General features: G+C 41.5%; 1 protein-coding gene and 1 long non-coding RNA gene across 3 annotated transcripts in view; one reads left to right on the top strand and one right to left on the bottom strand.

Annotated features, from left to right (window-relative positions):
• Window positions 1-20,562, top strand: part of MTUS2 (microtubule associated scaffold protein 2) — a 284,828-nt gene that overhangs the window by 204,548 nt on the left and 59,718 nt on the right. For both annotated transcript variants that reach the window (XM_062615081.1, XM_062615082.1), the window contains exon 6: window positions 7,201-7,362. In XM_062615081.1, the coding sequence (XP_062471065.1) occupies window positions 7,201-7,362 (162 nt within the window). The remainder of the gene's footprint in view (window positions 1-7,200; window positions 7,363-20,562) is intronic.
• LOC134161794 (uncharacterized) lies at window positions 8,940-10,030 on the bottom strand. The gene is made up of 2 exons (XR_009964088.1): window positions 9,946-10,030; window positions 8,940-9,808 (listed from the first exon to the last, which is right to left on the bottom strand). It is a non-coding gene; the product is annotated as an uncharacterized LOC134161794 (long non-coding RNA).

Below are 20,562 nucleotides of genomic sequence, written 5' to 3'. Positions count from 1 at the left end.
TTTATTACATAATGAAACGCTCAACTTGCGTGGTAGAGATGTAAACTTTCACAAGAGCTCAAATGCAATGTGTTGCATCACTCCAAAGTGTGGCATTGTCAGCAAGCAACTCCCACTAACACATACAGATGTTTTACCTTGTGCTATATTTTCATCTTGACCAATGAGGGTTGTAACACCTCAGTAAGGAGCAGCATTTCTTACTCCACTCAAGTAAGAAAACTGTTTAGATGCGTCCTAAAATGTGTATTCTAGATGGTGAGGTGAAATGAGTAAGTTAGCATTGATACAAGGAGGTGCATCAGCAGAAGGGTCTATTTCTACTATCTATTATGTATGAAGGACAATGAAGATGGGTCTGTGCCACAGTAATTAATTCAGATTTCAAAAATCCCAAAACATGTAAAAGAAGGAGTTTCAATTCTGCTTGGCAGAGGCAAAACATCTTCATCTCTTTTATATCCACTTTGTTGCAGGTGAAGCTAAGCTGAATGGGCTCCTTTGCCATGGGCTGGGAGCACCAGTTGTGCTGATGAGCTGGGGAGAGCCTGGAAGCCAGACTAAGCCCAGTCTCCTGATGCCTCACCCTGCTCTTCACACCATGACTGTGGTTTACTGCTTTCACTCTCTCAAGAAAAGCTGCTACAGTTAGCCTGAGTGGTGTCAGGATGAACCAGCCTACATCCAGCTTTTATTTAGCAATGTAGGCACAGCCTGATAGACCAAGCCTAAGCTAAAAGCCATATCTGCAACGGCATCCTGCCTTGAATAGGGTTGCCAATGCTGCCTTACTGGAATGCCCTACTGCTGCCAATGCTGGAAGTGCAACTGCCAGCTGACTTAGGAAAGCACAGCCTGAACAGGTGATGCCTCCCTCTACCTCTGTGTTTTGCTTGCCTGGATTACCTAGAAGTGCAGGACCCAGCCTACGGCTGCAGAAGCTGTAATGGGCAGCTGGAGGTGAAGGAGCCTGCTTTTGCAGCTCTCGTGGTGCTGGACTTTGCAGGGTTCCCATCCTTCCAGTGCTCCAACAACTGTCTGCATGGCCAGATCTGAGGGACCAAAACCATCTGACAGCAGGTGTCACAGGAGAAGGATGCTTGGCTTTACATTTGGAGAGCACAAGGAGGAGGACAGACATGTGGCAACCTCTTACAGACGTAAGTGGTAGTGTACAAAAGTCATGACTGATCACATAGCTGTCATTAATCATCACTGATGGCACCAAACTCCCTCCCTAGCAGTGAAACGGCTGTTTCAGAGGTAATTGTCTGAAGTGCAGTGATCCAAAGCCTTCTAAATTCAGCGAGCTGGCTACTGTGCTAAAAGATGCTTCAGATTGGCTCCTGATTTGGTAGAAGTTACTAAGCTCAAAATTCAAAGTTCAGGTTACAGTTTAAAATGCTAAGACTTATGAAAAATCAGCTTCTATAAAAGCATGTGGGCATGTCCAAAACTCCTTTAAAATAGATATGTTACAGGGCACTATTGCTCAAACACTTTTGTCTGAGCCAAAAAAAAAGCAATAGGAAAAAATACTATAGGGTAATTAAGCTAGGTTTAAGAACTGTATGATCATCAATCCTTAAACCTCATTTTGTTTTGGACAGAAAAGAAACCTGTCATCAGTTTGTCCTTGATACATTCCATATTTAGCTTGTTGTATCAGGAAATAACAGGTACTGGCTCTCAGCAAAGACAAAAACCCCCCAACAAATTAGCTGGCTAGTAATCTTGTCTACCATCATAACATCATAATAGCATAGTAACCCCTCAGGTCTAATGATCACATTGTACCACATGGTCAGCTAGAGCTACAGAGCTGTAGATTCGGTTGTGTCTCTTGATAATTACACTGTGAAATGTTACATTGAAATATATAGCGTTGGACTTTAAAACAGTAACCCTTAAAATTGTGAAATAAAAAACTCAGCTGACAGTTGCATATCTTGTAATCAATCTAGAAAAACTACCACTTTATAAGTAAAAATCAGAAAAAAAGAGTGGACATTAACTGAAGGATGGACAAATGCTCCAATTTAGTGAAAAGTGTGTCTTGTGGGTTTTTGCTTTGAACATCACCTAGTTATTTGCAAGAGTTTAGGTGTTTTCTGTATCAGATCATTGCCCATGTCAGTCGTGTTGAGTTTCATTTTGTGTTTGTATTTGTGCTTGAAAACTGAGGCACAGAAGCACAGCCTCATCAGACTTAGAGGAATAATACATCCCAATGTTTTGCAGGTCAAAAAGAGTCATTCCAGTGTCATTCATCATCAGACTTTCCTGCTTGCTTTCTCTCTCTGTCTCTGCTATTCTTTTGCTGTGTGAGTTTGGAAAGCGGCTCAACTCCTTCATTATTTCTAAAGCCTGTTGGGTTTTGTGACTTGAAAGTGCTTTAGAAATGTGAAGTGGGATCTCTGCTGCAACAACTAGACATGCCTTCATTGCCATTAAACTTGATGTCAAGTAGTGTCTAAGGATCCTTAAGATGGAAAGGGCTTGCTATTACCCTGGCTTAATGTTTATGCTTCAGTGATCACTCATGATGCCAGCATGTTTCCAGTGTCTCAGGTGTGATTACAGCTGAGGTGGGGAGCTGCCTGCTCCAAGACTGTTGCCAGCACAGTGAGCGCTTGACCTACTCTGAAGAGCTGGAAACAGTCAGTTTCGATAGGCTTCATGTAGCAGCCCACGAGACAGGGAGCACTCATGCTTTAATATTCTTTTGGGGCCTGTTTCTCAGCAAGACAGAGACCCCTTGGCATTGCCAGACAAGCTGTTTTTTCTAGAAATGAAGCAAGTTCTCCAACAGAAGGAGATTTTCTTGCCCTTCAGTGCAGGCATGGAAATCTGTGGCTGTGAGGCTCCAGAAAGCAGCCCTTCCTACTGCTGCCTCCCCTCAGATCAAGACCTGACATACAACATGGCTTAATTAATTTCTTGTCAAATGCAGAACTGCCCTACCCATACTCCTGCTGGTTTTACAGTAATATATAATGTCATACCATATTTCCAGGCCTTTTTATAAATCATGTAAATAATTCCAGAAAAGGGACACATACAAAAGGCACAAACTCCTAGTGACACACAGAAGAGAGCCTTCCTTTTCTGAGAGCAAGGAGCCCATGAAGTCAGCTGCTGCAGGGCAAGGACAGAGGGTAAAGAGGAGGGTAGAAGATATGGAGAAAGGATGGCTTGAGCCATTTGGGAGCTAGTGAGATTTTGGTCATGGTTTTCTTTGAAAACATAGCCTACAATATATTGCCAGCCCTGACTACTGCGTGTCTTTACTGGCAGAACAGCATAGGGGATGTGTGGGTGCAGCTGGGACTCTCCAAAGTAATTGCAAGTCTTCAAACAACTTTCTTCTTCCTTGTATTTTTTTTCACAAGTAGAAGAGTAGGATTCCTTGGGGCTCATAGTGAGAAGATTATAAAAGTGAGGCTGAAGGCCTTTAGCTCCAGCAGATTGTTAATAGTCTGTTAAAAACTCCACTGCAAAGTCAGCAGCGCTGCTGCTCATAGAGCACAGTCTGCAAAGATACAGGGTGTTTACCCAAATGACTCACCAGGTGCCTCAAAGGCAAGCAAGGACTCTCCTTTAGATAGAATGCAAAAGTAGAAGAGTAGGAGGGAGGAGGTACAATACAACAGAGGATGTGATCACCTGGAAACTGTTCACACACTGCACATCGGTGTTTTGGTACAGGCTCTTACTGAAAAATGAGAACAGGTATTCTAGGAGGGCAGATGATACTGACTCACCTGCTGCAGATAAGAGTGGAAGGCATTACCTCATAATGGATAACAAGTACCGTCTGATGAATAATCTTATTTAATGAATAATCTAAATTAATTCCTCCAAGCAAATGAAAACCTTTATTTTCCTCTTCAGTCATGAGGAATATGTATTTTCGTGGATCTTTAATTTAATTTCTTCTTTGAATGCTATTTGAAAAGTGGAATACAGCACTATGTGTAGCAAGGTGGAGATCACCTTGCCCTGCTTCTGGGGAACTAGATGTTGTCCTAGTGATATCCATGGGAGCAGCAAACATCTGGGGGTTTGGGTATATTATACATGCATGTGTTGCTGTACCCCACTGTCTCTTTCTAAACTCCATCTCCAAGTGAAGAAGAAAGTGGGAGATACTTTTACGTTAAATATTAACTTACCTCAGCAAATCCCGGAGATACTGATATTGTTATGGATAGCTGCCAGACCCCCACCCAGCAGCTCTTACTACCCTTCCTTAGCAGGATGGGGAAGAAAATGAGGTGAAAAAGCTCATGGCTAGAGAGAAAAACAAGGAAATCCTTTACCAGCTGCTGTCACAGACAGAACAGACTCAACTTGGTGAAAATTATTTATTTCCAATTAAAATAGAGTTGAATGGTGAGAAACAGAGGAAAAAACGAAACAACTAAACCAGCTTCCCATCCACCACTTCTTCCCAGGTTCAACTTCACTTCTTTCCCAGCTCTTCCACCTCCTCCGTTGAGCAATGCAGGGGACATGGGGAAGTGCAGTTGCAGTCAGTTCATGATAGTTCCTCTTCAACACTTTTCTTCCTTCTCACACTATTCCCTGCTCCCGGTCTTTACCACAGGCTGCAGTCTGTCCCTCATGGGGTCCTCTCCAGAGGTCATAGCTTCTGCTAGGAGCCTGCTCCTGAGAGGGCTTTCCACAGGCTGCAGCTTCCTTCAGGACATGTCCGCTTGCTCTCATGTGGTGTCCTCCATGGGCTGCAGTGTGAATATCTGCTCCACCGTTGTCCTCTCCACAAGCTGCAGGGAAATACCTGCTTTACCACAGTCTTCCCTGGGGGCTGCAGGAGCACCTCCTTCCCCCTCCTTCTCTGACCCTGGCGCTTGCAGGGGTGCTTCTCACACTTTTTTGCTCACTCCTCACTGCAGGGCAGTTCTGCCCTGAGGCAGTGTTTTCTCCCGATGCAGGACTCCCCTGCAGCCCTCGACACCTTGCCATGCACACCCATACAGCTATGCACCTTGTCCCCTCGAGTCCCTTTCTTACTGAAAGATCAAAAGCTGAATCGCCTTTTTTCTTCGTTTTTGAAGGGGTTTGTCCAGCCGCAGCATGAGGTGCATGACCAGCTCTCCAGGCGTTTCTGATTCAGGAAACTTGATGAGGCCGTGTTTGTCAGCTTTACACACACACACACACACACACACTCATTTCTCTATAAGCAGACCTCTTATCCTGTGTTTCAGACAGCAAAAGTGTTCGTAGCTGGCAGCACTTCATCTTCAATACCTAGAAAAGCTTTTTATCTTCTTTTTTTAATAAGAGGTTATGTAACTCCCCTGGACACCTTGTTCTTCAATGCAGAAATTGCTTCCATTTAGTCAGATTTGTGAGTTGAAACGTTCTCCGTGTAATAGATTTCACAATAGAGAATAAAGGGTTTCCTTTAAAGAGCACTTGAATGGCATTTAACTGTGAAAAATAGGAATAATTTGCTCATCAAGGTTAGTGCCTGCAATTTAAACTTCTAAGCTGAGGAAAGAAAAGAATTTTCTACAAACAGCGCTACCCAAACCAACACGTATCTGAGACCACTTCAGGAGTAACTTCTGGAGTACAATGAAGACAGGCTGCGGTGAACACACATGCTGTAACTTCTCCCTGGCACCTGGTAGAGGTGTCCTCCTGTACCAGTGCAGAGGAGACTGGGTCAGGCGGGGCTGGATTTTCTGCTGATGTGACTTTACTGAAGTCGGCAGGGTTTTGTCAGCAGATAATTCAGAACATAATCTTAAATGTTTGTAACATAGGTGAAAAAAAAATAAATCTGTATACTTTGGATATAAAACAATGGGGAGTTGTTACATGCAGAGCAGTGTAAATGTGAGTAATGCTTCAGGTTTTCCTGTTGCTGTGTAGAGTACAGTACGCTCTTTTGTTTAAATTTTTAATGTCACTTGACAAAGGTCAAATGTGTTTGTAGAAGTCCATGTATACTGCAGATACGTTCTTTAAATTAAAACTTATATGCAAGCAGCCTTAAATACACAGCAAAACTTGAACTGTTTTGTCAGAGCCAAAAGGTACATTCTTCTTTTATCAGAAAAGAGGATTTTCTTTTCCAACTTACACTTTTTTCTAATGGATTTTCGGTAAGAAAGGCAAAATAAAATCTCTGCTTTAGTTGCACACATTTAAGAAGCCTACCTCTTAAAAATACTGAAGACTTGGACAAGCCAATTATTAAAATAATGTTATCATTTTCCTGCAGGCAATACCTAAATAGTATTGGATTGTATCTTTTTAAAATAATGGGAATAAAAATTATAGCCTTTTAAAATAAAATCCTATGTATTTCTTGACACTATCTCCACTCATTTTTTTTCAAACGAAATATTCATCCTTCTGCAAATGTTCAAGTCCAGACGCTATAATCTTTTGCTCCTCTTAGGCTTCCTACTCGATAGATAAAGAAGACAGTCCATCTTTGCCTTTTTCCAACGCTAAAAAAAAAATGATTGGTTTCTTTATATCTACAAGGAGCCTACATGTCATTATTCCCCCATAGCAAATGCAGGAGGAAACCAAACCCATTAGAGGTTTTGAAAGAAGTCAATATAAACTGGAAACCTTGGCAACCTGAGGTTCATTATGAGAATATGATTAAAGTGGATGTGAGAGTTAAGGCAGATGTTTTGTTTGTTTGTTTTTCATTTTATTATTTGAATGTCTGAGTGTTGTCTGAGGGCTGTTTGTGGGAAATCCCTTCTGGGTAGGAGAATTTGGTTCCTTGCACCACTGAGCCAGTCTATTGCCCATTACTTAACAACCGGCAACTCCCAAGTGTTAGGGTAACTGTGTAGGGCGACTCCTGTAGCAGCTGCAAAGCCAAAACAACTTGTCCACCCAGATACTTGAAATTCCTTGGTTTCCTTATGAGCCTTGCAGCCAGATACCTTTATGGAGCTAGAGCAAAAAAGCAGGTATTAAGCTTCTGCTAGAGACAGACTCCAACAGCTGCCAAGACTCAATGTTTAAGTTGCTAGGAACTCATTATTTCTACATAACCATGCAGAAAGTTCATGTAACTCAGCCCAAGCCACAAAGAGAATATGGCTTTGTAGATTATAATTGCTGATACAAGCTCAGTTGTATGCCACAGTTCACATACATTTTTTATGAATTTATAATTAGAGCAATTTTGGTTTCCTGCAGGTTCCAGCTTTGGAAATGAAGAGCAAACCACTCCTAAGGCACCTGCACCTTCTAAAGATGTTCCCAAGGGGAGCAGCAAGAGCACAGCACAGGTATCGAGCAACACAGCCACTCCACGCAGGAGCTTACTTCCAGCACCAAAAACTGCCACAGCACCTGCTGGTAAGTGCTCCAAACTTGAAACACAACCTGCCAAGAAATGCAGAAAACTCATTATGATGTTGTTTTACTGCTTACTCGCTTAAATGTTACTCTTGGGCACATTGCCCATGTGCTGATTTAGGCTCCCTTTGCTGTGTTATCTTTCAAACACATTCAACAACACAGCTATAATCTCATTTTGTGAACTGTCTGGAGGTGAAGGCATTTAGTGTCCCTAACTACACGTGCCAGAGATTTAGTGTATATATTACTGGTTCTCACCAAACAGCTTTTGAAAACATTGCAGTGCTTTAGAGACCAAAACATTCCATTGAGCAGATGATTCATTGCTAGGTATGCTTGCAAAGATGGGAATACTGTGCCCTAAATCTAAGCTATTTGTGGTGTTTTCACTCAGAGAGGGAAAAGGAGACGAATAAATGAAAAAAAATATATAATCCAGGTCTTGTTTCCAAATTGTTTCCTTGCCAAAGCCCTCCTTCAGCTCAATCCAGCTATGTCTCAGATCAGCCAGCAATAATTCATAGCATCTCACACAAGAAAGTTTACAGTTTTCTGCCAAATGCAGGATTTTCTGTTGAAATACCTGTGCATCTCTCCACTGTCTCCTGCTCACACTTGTTTCAAGCTGCCCTTTCCATAGCCTGGCACTTGGACATGGTATATGAACTCAAGCTTGCCTTGTCAATGATGTAGGGGTGTATCTTCTTGGGTAGGACTCACCATTTTAGAGAGAGTAAAGAGCAGTTCATGTTACCTGCCCTTGAGGGCTGCAAACACTGGCCCATCTGCCTGCCCATTCAGTGGGGAGAGATGAGAGTGCCTGTGACACTGAACATCTATCACACACTCAGCACTGGCAGTGTAAAGACTTTAGTTTGGGTGTAATGGATGAGTTAAGGCTGTTCAATCATTGCAACTTGTAAGCAAGGTCAGTATGATTAGTGGTCATAATGAGAAGTTTAAAAGCATGGCTATAGATAAACTCTTGCCTGGTAGCAGATGTCGTGTCCTCACCCCAGCTGGCTTCAAGCACTTTCCTTACAACTAGTGGACAGTGTTCCCTACCCTGTTCTAGCTCCTGTCTGTCCCATTGCCTTTCTGTCTAATATGGACCCAGGCTTATCTTTCTGCACTGGGATGGCCCCTGGATGTCCATCAGCCAAGATCTCAGAGTTCCCTTAGGGCCCTCATGAAAAGCATGGAAGTTCTTCAGGGCCCAAGAAGTATGCTGTAACCACAGCAAGCTCTCGCAGACTACAGTCTCTATGTGCCTCCGTGTTCATTCCTGCTTCCTTATGCCTCACGAGATTCTTCAAGCCCCTCAAGGGAAAGGAACATTAGCAATAATATAAAAATAACAGTAATTTTTAAAAACATAATTAGAGGAGCTTACTGGAGAGAAGTCTATGCCTGAACTGGTCATTGAACTCTTGATGTGGCTGCCAAAGTCAATATTGCATCTTTCCATGTGGAGGGGAAGGAATAATGTGGTTTCAAAATTTATATTCCTAGAAAGCACTTCATAGATCACTAAGAAAATGGGGTGCATGAGGTGTAACGTATTTCAGTGAGTGAAACATACTCCACTGTGTTTGCGTAACAGTGCTGAAATGTGAATTTGACTTAAACAGTACCTGGATTTGTTCCACAAGTGGTCTGACACAAAGGAATTATTCAAAGCCAGCATGTTTTTCAGAGAGCTTTTCTATTGCTACGAGTAAGCTGGAACCTTGGAGCTGTGAGAACCTGAATGTGCCTGAATCTTTCTTCACTCCTGCAGTTTTCATGGCTTTACATATTTTCTCATAGAAACAACCTCTAGTTCCACTTTCATGAATTTTTCCTTGCTTTTCCACTGCCTCATCGTTTCCCATTTCTATTGTCCCCTCTCTCCTAAGATTCTCCTTTAGGATTTTTAAATGCTTTTCTACTTCTGTCCCTAAAATACTGTAGCTTCATGTCTGCCTTTTTAGAGGGAACATTATGCAGAAAGACAAATCAGACTTTCTGATTCAGTGGTTTTTTGTTTATAAAGACAGTTTGGATAGGCCTCTTCATGGTCTTCAGTAAAGAGATGTGTATGCCTGTACAGAATAGTAAGGATTTAAAAAAGAGAGTGCTTCAGTAAGAGTACAGAAATTCCATCAAGTTCAGATTAGATCTAACATTTAGATTTCAAAATAAAGAATTTTGCATAAGTCACCATTCTTATCCAGTCTGGCTCTTATTCGTCAGAGTGTTTCGTCTCTGTGTATGTCCTACTGGCTTTGATAACATACACAGAAAATGAAACAGGGAAGGAAAAAAATAGTACAAAATAAGAGACAAAGACTTTATGCATTACTAGTTCTGGACACCCAGTTTCAAGATAGTTTAACCTGGTGTGGTGGGATGACCTTGGCTGGACACCAGGTGCACTCCAAGCTTCTCTATCACTAATCAGCTGGACAGGGGGAGAAAAACCAGCAAGGCTGGCTGGTTGCTATAAGTACAGTGTTGTTTGTCTCATATTCTCACTCTCTCCCAGCTGCTGCTGCACAGCAGTTTTCCCCCTTAAGTATGTCATCCCAGAGGTCCTACCAGCATCACTGATGGGCTCAACCTTGGCCAGCTGTCTTTGGAGCTGGCTGGCATTGGCTCTCTCAGACATGGGGGAAGCTTTCAGCAGCTTCTCACACAAGCCACCACAGTAGCCCCTGCTACCTAAACCTTGCCACACAAACCGAACACACCTGGTTAACTTACCATATGCAGAAAAGCAGTTACTGCTATAATCAGTGCCTTAGAGAATCTGGCAGGGAAGATGAAGCTGACACTGTTCTCCTTATGTAGTACAGCTAAGTGAAAGACAAGGGGGGAGGAGGATGTGTTTTTTTGTCCAACACAGACAGGGGTGAGTGTCTCTTACTGTCAGAAAACTGTTTACTTCTATCATCTGTACTCACTCTGTGAAACAGACCCTATCTATGAACAGAAAATACCGATCAAAGGTGATGCTTTTTTGTTTGTTTGTTTCTTTTTCATTTTTTTTTCCCTTTCCTTTTGAGCTTCCTTTTTTCTCTTCTGGTCCCTAGCTAAGTTATGCCATTTCAGGCTACAGCACTATTTGATTAGTATCAAATTTGCCCCTAGACATCTCCAGCAAAAGCCTTTTTTTCCCCCAGTTAGTAGCATTGGCATGATAAGCTTCAAAGGGCTATTTTAAGTTTCTGCAGAGGAGCAACTCTGGCCGCTGGGCTTCTTTTGTCACAGGCAAGAAGATCTGGGTCTTTTACTACTTGTGCAGCCTCACAGGAACGAGTCCTTGCCATGGAGGTTTCCATTTTGGAGCAATCAAATGAGCTGGAACCATGGTGGTTGATATGTAATCATGCTAATGTGGAACACAAGATCTATCATAGGCAAGACTAATCAAATGGTTCAGGCTGTCACCTCTGATTTTCCACATGCTCCAAATCTCAGACACACACAGAAGAGCAGAAATCACAACTTGATGTAAAACAATACTGATCAGGCAGTAGGCATCCAGAAAGTGTTTGCCATTACATCAGGGCATAAGTACTGAAGGGAAAAATAATTACTGAGGCTGGCAGAAAGCTAAAGTGAACTTTTAATTTGGAATTTTAATCTAGGAAATTATTTAGTTTTTTAAATAAAAGACTAATTTTTGCTGGATTTTACTCCTCTGGGGACAAAGCTGAACAATAAAAGGCCATAAAGAATTGTGAGAAGTTCTCCAACTTTCTTCCTGTTAAATAACCTTAATTTGCTCATTGTCCTGAGGTTGTCAATAGATGTTTTCTGTTTCATCACTTAGTTTCAGTGTAGTTTACTTCAGAGCATTTGTTATTGTCTTTGTATAACCCTCCAGGAACCATGTCTACTTCTGTGGGTGCACACAAAGGAAAGCTCTTTGCCCATGCTTCAAGTTGGCCAAAAGTGAGCTTGTAGGTGAGGAGCTGTAATGTGCAGTTAATGTCATGCTGTGTCTGAGTTTATAGGCCTGTTGGAGACAAAGTGGTATAGCTTCTGAATTGGATTTTCTTCCCGCTAGGCTGTAGAGTGCTGTGTTCAGTCCTTGTCTCTGTGGGTGCATGGGTACACAGGTATGCCTGATGCAGGATGTGCTGTGTTCAGGCTTACACTGGAGAGCAGTCAGATTTGTTCTTCTCATTGCAAGGCTGTTAGTCTGACTCTGCTCATGTTTCCTAATCTTTGCCACAGCCAAGTGCAAAACAGGAGGCAGGTTTCAATCCAGCAGCCCACCATGGACTTTCCACACCAGGGATGTGATTTACTCACATGCTTGCTTATGCAAGCCAGAGTAGCAGAGAGACAAGAGGGATGCTGCTAGAGCATGTTAGATCCATCAGAACTGGAAAAGAGTTGAAATTACTCTCTACCACTCTGAGGGGCTCCAGTCACCTGCCCAGCCTCCTCCCAGCAAGGCACCTCTGTTTGTACCAGCAAAGACTGGATGTAGCAGTGTATGAAGACCGTTTCCACCACCTCACTAAGCTTATAGTCTAGTCTTGATAGGGAGACTCAGTAAGGTGAACTAAAACTTGCCTACTTTATTCTGGAAGGAAACTAAATGTATAAAGTAGGGGTACCTGGCTCTGCTATGCAAACAGTCAGAAGGAGATACTGAACAGGCAAGTTTAGGAAGTTGCTGATACGTACAACCAACAGAAGCAAAAGAAACTATGTTAGTCCAATGCTCTGATTTAATTTTTATATGAGCCAAAGTAGCAGTAGATGTATCTGTGGTCAAATGACTTTTTTAAAATTATGGTTTCTCGTTATGCTCAGTATCTGTTGGAAGCAAAAGTGGAAATAAATCAAAGCAGTGATAAAGACAAGGGGTTTTAGCAAGTCTGATACTGCCTCTCTTGCAATAATATATGAATGCTGTCTGTATATCCTAATATGATAGGGAGCCATATAGAATAAAAATCTTCTGGTTTGGTATCTTTTGGACGGTTTTGCACATCTTTTAAATGATGAAGCACAAACCCATCTTTTTAAAAATTGAACTCTATTAAATTGGGAGGAAGATGCTACAGATAAAATGAAGCAAATGGAGAAAGGACAGCAAAGTGTTCATATTGGTTTGGGCTTTCTGATCACAGGCAAACAAAAGCATCTAATAAAAACTCTTCACAATTTTGTCAGAATGGCAGAAAAAGTTCATGGGTGTGCTGAAAAGGCCAGTCCCCAAAAGAATGTCCTGCAGCAGATAGAGGATGTAAAGCTTAAAAGTCTGCATGTACAGACACTGTAAAAGGACTGTGTTTAATGCCATTGTAAAATGGAAAGAGCAATCACTGGCACAGGCTACAAGCCCATACTGGGCAACTCTGTCATTGGTGGACATCATAGGGTAGGAGAGAGGTAAAATCAATGTTTCAAATATGTTTGAAGATATGCTAAAAACTAATCCACCACACACACACTCCTTGGGTCACTGACACTGACATGTAATAAAGATGATGAATGTCATGCTTGGGAAGGCAGCCTACCTCATCACTGCAACAGCAGCACCTTCACCAGTGCTCTGGACCGAAGGGTTGAAATGCCTTGAAAACAGTGGAATGAATAAAAGTCTAATATTCTTCCAAACTATTGCATAATGATAATTGCTTGCACAGACAATCCGAACAAGAGAAGAACAACCATGATGTAGGAAGATGGAACAATAGAAAAGACAAATCACTTAAGATGTTCTTCCATGAATCATACAGATTATTTTATATCCAGTGACCATTTTGGGTGCCCTTGTATTGAAGGTAGTCTTTGTTCTCACAGGGAATGTAGTTAAAAGAGATCCAGATGCAAGTTTTTGTTGCATGGATGTAGAGAACAACCTTCCCAGTCCTTCAGTTTATGTGCTTGATAAAGGAATGTTTAAGGGAAGACTCAGTGTCAGCAATACATCTCAGAAAGTCTTAGGTGGACTTGGATTTATCCTTATCATGTTTCATCGTGTTCCTAGTTAGCAGCCCAGTTTTTTAATGTGTATTAAGATATCCAGCTCCAGGTTGTCAGGGTAGCCTGGGAAGAAGTGACTCATCTTACAGCCCCTTCTTGGAAAGAGTGGCTTAACCTGGTAAGACTGCTTGTTGTTTACCTCTTATTTGCAGCTGGATCATGAGGAAAACATCTACAAACGGATGGTTGGTGTGCCACATGTTTATCCTCCATCTCAGCCCAGTTTTAACACAGATGAACTAGCAGCAGCCCAGTCTCACCATGGAGTCATGGTTGGAAGGAACTAAACCACCACAGTTTCCTGTTCCTTTTTTGCCCCAGGGCAGGAGACTGCACAAAGGCTGTGACCAAGGAGACAGAGGTGGTTTCCACCGTGGATGGAAGCTTTTAGCTATGTATCTTTGTACCACGTACCCCTCCTTGTGCATGGGGGTAAGACCCTGTGCAGAAAAGACTTACAGAGCAAACATACACTATCTTGAAAGTGGAACACATTTTCCCGTAAGAAAAAGTGAATCAATAACATGAACCTAGGGGTGAATTTTGCATTTGAAGAAGTCACCAGTCTCATTCAGTCAAAGTCAGAAGGCCAGGCTGGCCCAATGGCAGAGCTTAAATCAGCCATGTAATAAAGCTTTTGAAAAGTAGGGAAACCACAATGATTCTTTCTGTATATTCTGTGTATTTGTAGAATTATATGATAGATATTCTATGTACAATACTCCTAGCAATCACCTAGTGGTAATTGCTATAGGGCTTGATGTTTCATATGCGCATATAAACACATACTGCATCTGTCCAAGCTCCTGTGCAAGACATTGCAGTTACTAAAGTGCTTAGTGTACTCCACAGTTACAGCTAAAATGTATGGACGCTGTGTATTGTATACAGCATATCTTACAGCAGTAAAAGGAGGAAAAAGTATTTTACAAAAAGAATGGCAGTGATTTCAATATTAATAATATTTGTGAAACAGTGGATTATCAGGTGATGTAAGAATTATATTTGCATTTTGGAGATGCACATAATTTTAACCATGCCTGAATAGTAAATTAGTTCACAAATGAGCATATCTATCTATATTAATGAGTGGAAAATAACCAATAAAAGTCACATTAAATCTTTCATGTGATAGATGTTACCTGAGAAGATCACTTGTGCTGTAAATTCTCATTATAAAAAAAAAAGAGACAACTGCTCAAGAGAGATTATACTCCTGATATTTCACAGGAAAGTGCCTGACAAATAAGTTGGACTACAGGGAATAGAACACGTTTGATTAATGAAAACGGACTCCTATAGCTGCTGCTGTGCAGTAATTCAGATGATTAAAAAAATTCTGTCATAGGACAATAGCAGTGGGAGATCGTTGTCACGCAGATTGTTTTGAAGACATGAACTGGTAGCCTTTCAATTGGTCTATGAAAAGATTACACTTGATCAGGTTTCAGTGTGTTGCACAGCCCTTTTTAGCTTGTTATTATACGCCTTTCATGTTTACATGCCTGTCAACATATAAAAAATAAAAAAAGAGCATACTTGACTAGAAAAAGCGAGTCAGGTCCTTTAATTTCACTTAATCATATTACTTGCCCTGAGAAATACAGTAATAACCTAAGTAATATTTACCATATCTATTATTATTTTACATTTTGTTTAAAGGTGAAAGCAGGTCTCCACTGGGAACTGTGCCGCTAAGATCCACTTCTGAAAAAACAACTTCCTAGACAGCAAGTTGAACTTAAGTGTACAATGTGTGCTTGTAACAAGACAGACAAGCTGCATACTGGGCTGCACTAGTGAAAGTGTGGCCTGCAGCAACAAAGGTCCTATCCTTATTCACATGTGGCTACTCACAACTTCGTTCATTTTGGGGAATCCTAGGACAAGAACAGTGTAACATACTGGAATTACAGTAGTAGAGGGCCACCAAGATGGCCAAGAAAGTGTGGCACATGACAGGACAAGTCAGGAGAGGAGACTGGGAGATCTGGTTTTGTTCAGAGGAGGCAAAGGGAGATGTGTTTTCTAGTGCTATGGACTCTTTTGCACATTCAGGAGGAGTGACTCATGAGCAGAAATGTCTAGCTAAAAGATAGGTCTGTGCTGGGGAGCTGAGTGCATGGCTCCCACAAAGTCAACAGAACTTGCATGCAGTTCAGGAAGTGAAAAGAAAGTATGGTTCAATCATTGTATTTAAAGATTTGAGAAGTGGTTTACATCTGATCAGCTCTGCATAATTTTATTCTGTTCAAGTAATACACCTTCCTCTATGGTTTCATCTCTGTTTTTGTTTAGCCACATCCTTCTCTCACAACATAGAAACCAACTGAAAATTCAGCTTGGTATCTCTAAACCCTCCTGTCTTGAAACTTTGGTTCACCTTCAGCGTACTAAGGCTCCTCTAGACTTCCTCGTTTGTGCCTGCAGTCCTCCTCCGAATTCCTGAGCATCAGGTTGTTGCTTGTTTCAGACCTCAGCTCTGTCCACCAGGGTAGACTGGTCACCCAATGGTCTATGAAATCAGAGAGCTAAAGGATTTTGTATTTTCTGTGTTGTGGGGTTTGAGGGGTGTGTGTTACAGCATACTTATCTCAGCATGGTTGTTATTCTTCTTTAATATTTACCTCATATAAAAGTGACTGGTTTTCCCCGTTAGAAACTTCCTAATTTGAGAGCAATGACAATAGCAATAAGGAATTCATTTGTGCAGTTTATTTCTACTTGGCCCATTAAATTAAAGACAATCAAAAACATTGTTCAAAAAAACTAACCCAGTCAATTCTTGTGCTTTTACATGTACCAGTAGATTGTAAGTAACAGGGAAGGCTGTTAAATGCAATCAGTCAAGATGAAAAATGAAGTCAGTGTTATTACAGCTCTCGCTAGCAAGTTTAAAAGGTAAAATGTACTTGTTTTAATCAGCTTCCGCAAAATCCAGACAACACAACCTCAGAGGCGGAGGGATGAGCTAAGATCAGCTGAGAGAGGAAAAGCGAGAACCAATGCTCTTGCAGGGATGAAGGGAGGAGATCCTCCAGCCACTTTGTTACCCTTTGTAAATGTTTTTCATTAAAAGAATAGTGAATATGCAGTGGGTTACACTCAGGTTGTTGCTGTACTGAACATAGGGATGTGTAGTACTACTCTGTCCTGGGACCCAGTCTAAAACATGGTGTAGCACAACTGTGTGAGGCAGCAACAATAAAATGTCATGGGATACATGTGAAATGGCATGAAGAGGTTGTTTTAACTCTGCATCTAAAGTTGGATGTTCTGAATTGCCCTGAGATTTTTTTATTCAGTCCAAAGAATGTTTTGTCAGGTTTATTTTTGCCTTTAGTGTTTTGTTTTTTTTAACACCAGATAAAGAGACCTTCCTTCTTAACACAGAAAGAGAGCAGTCACTTTCAGATGAGTCAATGGAATAATCCTTGTCCTTCTTTTTTTCTTATCAGATTGACTTTGAATTTAAAACAAGCACAAAGGGAAAAGCACAAGAGTTAGCAGTTTCTACTTCAACAAATACGCGGTCTTTCTTCTACATCTACTTATTTATTCAAAGTCTTTCAGCGTCTTACAGATCACAGGCAGTGGAGAGTCTCTAGAGAGAATTAGACTGCTCTTACTGTACAGAATACATATTGTCAGCTTTGCTCATCTTGTCTCAAACAATGTGTGCATGAATGTGTCATTACTCACCAAGAACGCGACTAGTTGAGTATCAAGGGGAAAGGCAGAAGAAAGCTCAAAGTGGTTCTTTGTGAGTGACTGAAAACACTTCCTTGGGTTTATTTAAACTTGCAGACTGCATTAGTTAACTTGGAAAACACGCTTGAGAACAGCTGGAATCCAACTGAATGCAGCCAGTCCCGCTGAATTGTTAATGATGTCTACAGCATATTGGGATTTGTTTTGGAGAAAATACCCAATGCGTAATTTGTTAGCATGTTTTCAGTCTGAAGTGTGAAACTAAATTGAAGCCTACCCCACTGTCCTGCCTTTTAAAGACTCAGAAAGGTACAGGCAAATACAAGTGCTCATTCTGCAGCAGGTCTTGAGAAGATGTTTCAGATAAGGCATCTTTAGCTCTGGTTCTTAGGCTAACATTCAGCAACGATGGGGGAATGAAGAAATGGTTTTGTTTGTCTGCTGTTTCTCCAGGTGATGGATTTAACACGTCTGGAGTGTTTTGCCTTGTATTTCTACTGATTTTGACTTTTCTCCTTCTGTTTGGTTTGAAGCAGGCTATGTGTGTTGTTTACAGAACTGTGCATTTGAATGCATTTTCTAAAGCAATTGCTGTAACCACACTAGTAGAAACAAGAGCAATTACTGATGCTCACAGCTATCTTATGGCCTGAAATATCCATTACTATATACAGGTACAGTTTTTAAAAGAGAGGAAACATTGGGAGATTTGTAACCTTAGATGGAATGTAAATTCATATGAAAGTTAGTAGTTTGTGGCTTTTATTCTTGGCTACTGGAAAGGCTTCTCCTTGCTCCATGAGCTCCAATAGAGGAAGGCATTGGCAGAATCTTGCAAGCTGTTTCTGGAAGCCTGGAAGTTAGTAGTTCTTCCTGCTCTGCCAGGAGCCTTGTGTGGAGAGGCTCAGTGCTAAGAGCTTTGATTACACAGGCTGCAGGTATAAAAAGTGATGTATGGGCATTTAGCACAGAGCTAACTGGAATTACACATTTCAAGCCTGTGGGCAATAACACTAAGAATTTGAAGTAAATTTTGTTCCAGGTTAGAGTTAATGTACCTTTTAAAAGACAAATTTAGAACAAAATTAAAACAGTTTGCAGGTTCAAGAAATATATACCTGTGGTGCCTAATTTCCTTTCATAATCTCATTTTACATTTTTTGCGGTTTTATGAGTGTATGCACAACACCTTTTAATATTACAAAATGCATATGACAGTCAAAGTATTATTTGACACATTCAGTTGTAATAGCAACTGAAATGTCTGTCTTGTTTCCTGATTTACAGTGGAGCATCAGACTTTGTATGTACATTATAACCTTTGAGTTACTCCTAGTACCCCTCAAGGTAGAAAAGACTGAACTACATAATCTCCTGCTGTGCGTACCCTGTGGTACAGCATTATGCTGATCATCATGCCAGTGCTCCCCTACAGATCTTTTTAAACTTAAAATTCTAGAATTCTGCGAAATGACAAATTCAGAGCCCAAACTCCTCTCATTTAAAAATTAATTTTCCCTACAGGAACTTCCCTTGAAATCAGCATGTTCTCTGAATGTTTCCCTTTTAAACAACCAGCAGTCGTTGTTTCAAAAGAGAGGAGAAGAATAAACCCACCTTTTAGAAAAACATTTGGAACAAGCTCTTATTTGAGGTCTGATGCCAGGGACGGCTCTTCCCTTAAGATATCCCTGTGGGTGATGAGCTTAGCAGAATGATAATAGTTTGTTCCTGTGGACTGTCTTTTCTTTTGCCTGCTGCATGCTTCCTAAATCCCTCTCTGCTAAGGAAGGCCACAAAGAGGCCACCAGGACCTTTCCACGTATGAAGGAGAAGCTGAATAACCTGTAGCTCCCCATGCAATTCTCTCCAGCCCCTTCCCAGGAGGGCTGCACTGTGCATTGGCTTTTCCCTTGCTACACAACCCTTCCTCTCTTCCCCAGTTGCTGCATTGATGCCCCTACCAGACCTCAGGAGCCCTCCTAATCTTGTAAACTGAAGAAGGGCAGTTATCCTCATTTTCTGCCCTTGTTATTAGTCCTACTCTCCTGTCCTTGCACCTTTGCTCTGCAGATGTCCCACTTCCCAGGGCTCATGTCCCCATGCAGCCACCTCTCCCACGTGGCACCATGCAAGACCTGCATGCAAGTCTCACTGCTCTCTGCAGACCTCCCCTTGCTCTCTGCAGAATGGTGGTGATTGCTGGATTCTTTGCTTCTTTGCTCTGTTTTCTTTAACTGACCTCTAACTGGGGAATTGTTCCTCATTTTGTGCTTAAGGCTAACAGCCTGAACTAATTCCCCAGGTATTCCTCACTGAAAATGCCTCAAAACAAAAGTATTTATATGCCTCTTGTTACCACTGAAAGCGTAAGGAAAACTCACTTTCCCTACCATTGTCTAACATTTGCACAGCAAAATTCATGGAGGAGCTTCGTATATGGCACATTTGCACATCATATTTTTATTTTGAAAACCACATTAAAAATAAGGCCTCATTGCCATAAAAAGTAATGCTTGAATTTGTAACTCTATAAATTATACCTTCTTAAACAAGCTCTGGTTTTGTCTCAGAGCTCCCATCTCAGGTTGCTTTCACTTGCTCCTTAGTAATGAAATGCCACCATAAACTTATTTTATGTCCTGCTTTTCAGTAAAATACAGTGTAGTAGGTGGCAGACACAGGAAATTTATATCCTCAGTCACATCGCTGTGAAAAGTATTAATCACAAATAAGACCTGTATCCTCAACATGTCAAATTTACAAACAGCAGAGAAAATTGAGATGGACCAAAGGGAATCAAAGAGGTTCTTAGATGGTCTCCTGTGCCATCCTCCCTCAGATAGTTGGGCTCAGAGCTTGTGTGTGTGTATGTGCTCCTCACAGAGGTACTCTTCAAGCTGGAAGTCACTCTGAATGCTAAGAGACAGTGCTAGAGAATATGAAGCTTGGCTTATGGCGAGTGGCGAATGCTGTGTCCTCAGCTCACTGGTTGCAAGTCCTCATGCAGACAAGGTGAAGGTGAATGATGCATCAAAAATAAGCCTAATACTGCAACTGTGACTAGCTGAGGCTTTGGAGAGAACAGAAAGCCAGTCATCCAGCAAGTGTCCCTGAAGATTTTGATCCCTGTATAAGTCATCTTTGTGCAGTCCTACTCAGCTTCTCCTCCAGCCCAGGATGAGGATGCACACCAAGGTAAAGGGAACACAGAGCTCCGAACAGATAGAATGGACTACTGTGTAACTCTTTGTGCTTTAATGGCATTTGTGACTCTGCGGATGGCTGGAGAACCAAGTGAGTGTGTAAGGCCTTCTTCTGATCTTCTTTTGTGCTGTGTATGTCAGCTCAGCCACATGCATGCAGTCATGCTTGCAGAAGCGGCAGGTTGGCATACAACACAGTACTGGGTAGAATCATTCTGCACGAAGCCCAGGATGTGTATTGGTGAAATAATTATATTTTGCCATTCTGGTGTGTACATTAGTGACATAG

The sequence above is a fragment of the Pezoporus occidentalis genome, unplaced genomic scaffold (genome assembly GCF_034315485.1).
Source record: "Pezoporus occidentalis ecotype Australia unplaced genomic scaffold, CSIRO_AGI_Poc_V1 ctg18, whole genome shotgun sequence".
Taxonomy (NCBI): domain Eukaryota; kingdom Metazoa; phylum Chordata; class Aves; order Psittaciformes; family Psittacidae; genus Pezoporus; species Pezoporus occidentalis.
The sequence above is the reverse complement of the archived record's forward strand: the minus strand, read 5'-3'. Positions and strand labels throughout refer to the sequence as shown.